Below are 6728 nucleotides of genomic sequence, written 5' to 3' on the forward strand. Positions count from 1 at the left end.
TACTGATGCTTCTTAAACACAGCTCATTGCTTATGTTTGAGGTAAACTTTGCCCGGCTGCTGACAAATTTGCTGTAATTGGCTGTACCCTTGTCCTACCACACCTACCTCCTTCCACCAAGGAGTTTGAATGATCTGTCCCTGTTTTCATGTTTTGTTTCTGCTCCAAAATGGCGTTTTCTGAGGGTTTAATATACAGCAAAAATCTCCTAAGTCAGTCTCGTGTGTAAGTTTCTAGTAAGTGTAGCTGTAACTTAAAGCTGAGATACAGCAGTTTGGCTGCTCTCATACTCCCTCCATATGAGTCGACCATATACTTTTTTTGCAGTAAGAGCCAAAAGCCAAGGGCACTAGATAAGCAACAGTAATTTTAGGGCTAAAATAGAATGATCTCTGGGGTCTGTCTTGGCTTTGGTAAGCAACTGACTTTTTTATTCAAAGTGAATGTAGTGCTAAATAAATATTCCCTTCAAAGCATTAACATTTTTTGTAACTGAATTCTTTTCACACTTTAAAAACCTCTGATTGCTTTAAGTAGTAATCACATTTGATATGTTGCTCTCAGTATCTCATGAGGCTTGATCTGAGAGACTTAAGATAAATAGTTGAGTGGAAAATGTCTGTTCAATTAATATTTTGTCTGTCTTTTTTTTGGCAACGTAGTCCTAGAAGTAGCTTTATGCTGTATACTGTGGAAAATGTAGATTGCTGATCTAACAAGTCCTAACTTCATACTTTTTCAAGTTAAATTATTCTTCTCATTTGTGTGTCTTACACTGCAGAATGAAAATCCCTGTTAAGGTCAGTATAGCTTCAAATATGAAACAATGGTTGGAGAAATGAACTATCTAGTAAAATGCAACAACATACAGATAGTTAACTTCCTGTATATTTCTATAATCTGGATCTATAAAAGGAAATGCAGGATGTGTAATTAATAAATTAATCGAAAAACAAGAAAGCATTGCTGTGACTGAGAAAAGAGTGTGACTAACTTGTTTTAGTCTTCTTTTGAAGTTACTCTGAGACCCTCTAGTTTAATTAGTTGACTGTATAGTGAAAACCAGCAAGCAATCACTTAGAAGATCTTCTCTTAATTGGATGCTCTGACACCAATTGTCTGTATCCAAACAAGCTCTTCAGTAAGGTCAGCACTCCGTGGTTCTTCAGCCCTTCAGCTGCGCTCAATTTCCATATAGAGATTTGCCCTTGCAAGAACTCTGAGGTTTCAGGCTCTTTCAGCTGACTTTATGGTCTAACCCTTACCAGAGAGAGTCACATACAATCTCCTGGGACATAAAAGCCCAGATGGAACAGAGCAGTAATGAGCTCTTTACTTCTCCCCTAGAGGTCACATTTAAAATAAATTAGAAGACAGCTTAATCTAACAAAAATTAAACTTCTTATTTCAAAACTGCATTATTAATTATTTTCTCTTATTTTTTCCTCTTCTATCACCAAGCAACTGTTTTGCCTACTTTCAAAGCAATTATTTACACTTTAAACCTCTCCAGACAATAAATTCAGCATGCCTGTACCTAGTAAAACCAGGATGCATACTCTTGCAGTGAAATAAGGAAAAGCTGAAAGCTTTTATTATGCCTCTTTAAGCAAACATACATATTGTGTGAAGTTATTGAGTTAACATATGATGATGCATCTCCAGAAGGCGTGAAATATTGGCAGATATCTCTAAGAAAATTAAACTTTCTGTTTCCCAACTCATCCCAAGTCAACTGCTGGGGAAAAAAATGCCAAATATTGGCATCTTCTGATTAAAAGATCTGTTCTGTTCTCTCCTTAACTGGCACATATGCTGTTACCTATCCATAATCTCCAAAGGAAGATCCATTGGGATTTTTATATTTCATATTTGCCTGGTACATCTGATGGGACCATCCCAGTATAAGGATTTGTCTACCTGCATAGTTATCCCCCAGCAACTTTTCTTCATTAACACCATGTGTGAACCCACGTATTCTGAAACAAGTATTTCACACATGGTGTTAATCAAAAGTTAATGGGGGATAACTCCATGTGTAAACATCTTGCTAGAAACGCGATTCAGATGTTGGGTCTCCTCCATTCGTAATAGCCTGGTCACTTATTTCATCCTGTGGCGCTGGTAGCGCAGTCTTTGTTAGAGGTGTCTCAGTCTTGAAAAGAGAATCCATTTTTATCTGGGGTTTTATGTTGAAAGACTTCTGGAAGGATTCTGATGTAAAGTAATAGATGAACGGGTCAAAGCAGCAGTTCATTGTTGCAATGCACAACGTGATAGGGTACATTGTCCTTGCAAACCTCTCCAAGGAGCAATTTGCTATCGCTTGGGACCGCACAAGAGCATACAAGAAGAGTATGGAGTTGTAAGGCACAAAGCACACAACAAAAATGGCCACATGCACAATGATCATTTTCAATACTTTCTCTTTGTTTGTCCCAATCTGAGACAAGGTGGCGGGTTTCCGGAGAGTCCTGAGAACTAAAGAAGAGCATGTAAGGTTGAGTAGCAAAGGAATTATGAATCCCACCACTTCAATAAATATAGTGATCTTAGACAGATAGGTTTTCCAGATACGTTTGGAAAAACCTTCGAAACAGGTTGTGCTGGTGTTGGAAATGTTGGTTGTGGAGAACAGTGAAGCTGAAATTCCACCGCTGAGGACCAGTATCCAAACACCAGCACAGACTATGGCAGAATTTCTCCTGGTCCTAATGGTGCGAGATCGAAATGGATAGACGATGGCAAGGAAACGGTCAACACTAATGCAGGTGAGGAACAGCATGCTCCCATAGATGTTAGTGAGGAATGCTGTACCAGAAATCTTGCACAGGCTGTCTCCAAAAGGCCAATGCCTATTGAAATTATAAAAAATTTTAAAAGGCAAAGTGAACACAAAAAGCAAATCTGAAACAGCCAGATTTGTCATGAAAATGGCGGTTTCGCTTCGCATCTTCATCCGAAAGCAGAAAACAAAGAGGGAGGCACAGTTGGTAATCAAACCAAGGATGAAGACCACGCTGTACACAGCTCCATACAAGTTGTACTTAAAGGAATCATCTGTCAAACAGGTATGATTGTTGCTGTGGTTTCCCATGCCAAGTTTGTGATGTGCTTCCAAAGAACTTCAAAGTCTACTTCAGTGGCATCCATAAAATAAGGCAGTGATCTCTTCTCTTCCTGAAGAAACACATTCCAGGAAGGTTCCTTGACACCTTGCTACCACATCTCCCTCACGAATCCTTTCATCCTAAAGGAGAGAGAAAATAGATGCCATCAGTCTTGCAACCTGCTATCACCTGAGGTGGCTATGCAAGAAAAGACGTACTCTTTCCTTTCCAAATGAACGGATGCTCAAACAAGACCAGTAACTAGTTTTCAAGGTAGTCTTTATAAAATCTGGTATTATTGAGATTTTTCAAAGTTGAACACAGCAGCTACTGTACTCAGCCTTTCCTTGCCCCGTCACTCCCTTGGCCTCCTATTGGAAGGAGAGCAATCACCAATTCCAACTTTCCGCTTGGAAAGGTTTTTCTTTAAAATTTGAGATGGAATTTGCCCAGTGTGCTTGGAAAGAAATTAAATCATGGACCTACAATATTGCCCAGTTATAGAATTAAACAGTCTGAAATACTCACCTAAACTTGTAATGAGAGGAGAAGGAAGCTGAGAGTTTTAGTGTTTGTTTTTAACTGTGCGGAAATGAACGTTCTATGGTTTTTCAACCTTTTTTTGATGCAAAATTATTAAAAAACCCCCAAACTTGAAGTACTGCTTTACCTTTTTTCTACTTGAAAACAGGAGCATTTTTTCAAAGTGAAAAACTGAAATGTTATGTTTCAGAAACGTTTTTCAAAAATCGTTTCCAAAGTTATGCTTGCCGCTTTTGGAAAATGTTGCTATTTTTCTTTAAAATCTTTTGCAAAAGTAGTATTAGTCTCAAAATGACTTGTTTTGCAAGTGTAAAACGCTTTTTGAAAAGGAATTCTCTAAGCTGCACTGACAGCTTCATTTCATTCCTACTCTTTGTCAAGGTTCAGAACCTGAAATTTGGGAAATCTCAAACTACCCTCTTTTAAGATTTTGTCCCAATTCAGCAAGCTTTAGAGAAGTGCAGTGTTGAAGTAAGCATGCTGTTTGTTGGAAATAAGTGCTTTCTGAACTATCTTGATGTTCTCTTATTGCTATTCTAAGTATTGTTTTTAAGGCCTGCGAGGATAAGCAGTTGGAAAGTCTCCTACATTGGAGCGAGGAAGGTTTGTGGGTTGGAACGTGGGCACGGCAGTCGGCACATCTGGGAAATGCGAAGCAAAGTTGAGTAACTAAGGGAAAGACCTTTGCCTAGTAAACTACAGCAAAACAGATATGAAAGTTTGTAATCTTCTTGTAATCTAAGAAACATCTTAGTAGCTACAACAGTGGAGTAATTCAGAGAGATGAAACCCTTGTGAAGAGTAGGATCCTTTCCAGAAAGTGATCCTCTGACAACGTAGTTTCAACAGCAAACACGTAACCGAGTTGTGTTAAAGGTTGAAATGGCAACATATGAACAAACTGGGGGAGAAAGCATGGAATCGGGACAACTTGGGTTGCAAACTGATTAAAATCAAATGTTTTCAATGTGTTTTCCTACTGGAAAAGCTCATGCTGACAATAGTTCTTGCACACAGACTGTCAAGGAGTCAGCTGGTAAAAAGCCAAGTATTGAGAAAGGTGTAATACCACGGCTTTGCCAGATGGAAGGTACAAATTTTGCCCTCAGCTGGTAGTGCCTGGACAACTGCAGGCTTTACAAAAACCAGCGCTGTGACCCAGAGAGCAAGGCAGCATCTTGCCTTTGCACCTTAGAGATTAGCTGGATGTAAAGCAAAATAGCCGGAAGGGAGGATCCCCAGACCTCACTTTGTGGAAAGATGGCTTTCAAATGACTTAAACCTTTTGACATCCAAAAAGATGACTTGGAACTATCGGGTGTCTCTGCTCGGGGAGAGTTTGTGCTCTCTGCAGGCTGGGGCAGTGTCCGGACCGGGATGGTGACATGGTGCTTTGTGCTGTCCCGGCTGTGTTTGCTGTGCATGCCTTGAACAACCAGAATTACCTGTGATTTTCGTAGGCAGCTTTGGTACACTTTCTTCACCCAATTTAGTAAATTCTTCCTTCGTTTTAGTCACATTGTGAGTTACGCATTTGCAATGATACCCTGCATCAGCATATATTCAAACCAAAAGCAGGCATGCCTTTGTCTGATTGCTGTTGATTGTGTGGCAACAGCAGAAGAGATGGATCCCATGTTGGGGCTTTCTCTACATCACACGTAAGCACTTAGTTATGGAAACTATACTGGGCTTTGGGGACAGACAGGCAGAGGAAGGAATGGGCTGTGTTGGGGAGCAAAATGTTCCTTGCACCCCTTTGTGCTTTTGCACTCATCTTTTTCCTACTAAATTCGTGGATAAATGGACTTTATTGTGAAATGACCTAAAAAAGATACAAAACATTTAAACTTACAAAAAGGACGGCAGTAAAATATCAGAGATGCGCTTTCTTTGAATACGTGGCAAATCTAAATAAGTGAAGGTCTCACCTACAAGTTGAAATGCCTTTAAGCAAGAACTTATTCAAAAGCACATGTTAGCTCCAACAGGAATAACTGTGCCTCTTAGCTTAACCCTCAGCCTAATGCATTAAATTCTTGGCTTGTAACTCCCTTTCAGTTAAGAAAGAGTCTGCATGTTATCTTCATCAGGAGTAATTTTTGTTTGTGCTGAAACATAACCTCCATAAGTAGATCCTTTTCTTCTGCAGTGTGCAAAAACCAGGTGTGCCAGACTCTTCTGGTCCAGGCTTCATGTCTGGGCCCTAATTGAGGAGGTTTGAGAGGGATTGGGTGTCCTTCACAACCTTACATAGCCATGTGCTTGGGAGGTCAATGGAAACACCACTTTCCAATCTGTGCACAGTCCGGGATTTTGGCTGTTCCTCAAAACACAGCCTGACACAGCAGGTTTGAAAGGCGGCTTTGAAATGCCTACCTTTACTACTGACAGAAGTGGTTGCTGCCAGCAGTCTGACCCAGATACTTGTTACACAGGAGAAAAGATGCTCGATCACTTGATTCTTTTTTCCCTGCTCTGCATCAGACAGCCACAAGTCAAATACCAGTTTTTCTGGTGTATAAGTCTGCAGGAATTGTCTGCCAGCAATTGTCTAGCTACGTTATGGTTTTTAAAATACAGGCCTGTGCTGTTTACCTGTCTGACACTGAGGTGTTTAAACAAGCTGACAAGTTGCTTTGAAACTCAACCATACGCTTTAATTCTGCAGCACAAGTCCACAGATTTAGTTTTCTGAATGTAGAATTCACTTTCCTTCCTTTTCACTAAGGATTAAAACAGTAGGATGCCCTTCTTCATGTATACTACGTTCACCACTGCTGTTGCCTTGCTGGGGAAAAAAAAACAAACAAACAACCTAGCAATGTGTTTTTAAATGCTGAGTTAAGTGAATATAAAGAAAACCACTTTACTGTTTGGTATTTCAGGCAGGCTAAAACTTTAAAGCCTGTATCTAAAATGGGGAGCGGTACATGAGGAGAGGAATGTAGCTGTTGTCAGACAGGTGTGGTACCATAACAGCCTATTTAGTGTGGTAATACTGAGAATATTCTCTCTTGTAGCGAGGATGGTACAAGCAAACCTAGAGCAACTGTTGCTTACTTACATAACCCT

At 40.0% G+C, this 6728-nt stretch overlaps 1 protein-coding gene across 1 annotated transcript in view; it reads right to left on the reverse strand.

Annotated features, from left to right (window-relative positions):
• Positions 1 to 1860: 1860 nt before the first annotated feature.
• The window catches only part of LPAR4 (lysophosphatidic acid receptor 4), a 13245-nt gene continuing 8377 nt past the window's right edge, over positions 1861 to 6728 (reverse strand). The window contains exon 2 of the mRNA XM_009702575.1: positions 1861 to 3250. Coding sequence (XP_009700877.1) covers positions 2051 to 3097 — 1047 coding nt within the window. The 5' untranslated portion in view covers positions 3098 to 3250 and the 3' untranslated portion in view covers positions 1861 to 2050. The remainder of the gene's footprint in view (positions 3251 to 6728) is intronic.

The sequence above is a fragment of the Cariama cristata genome, unplaced genomic scaffold, assembly GCF_000690535.1.
Source record: "Cariama cristata isolate BGI_N322 unplaced genomic scaffold, ASM69053v1 scaffold19126, whole genome shotgun sequence".
NCBI lineage: Eukaryota > Metazoa > Chordata > Aves > Cariamiformes > Cariamidae > Cariama > Cariama cristata.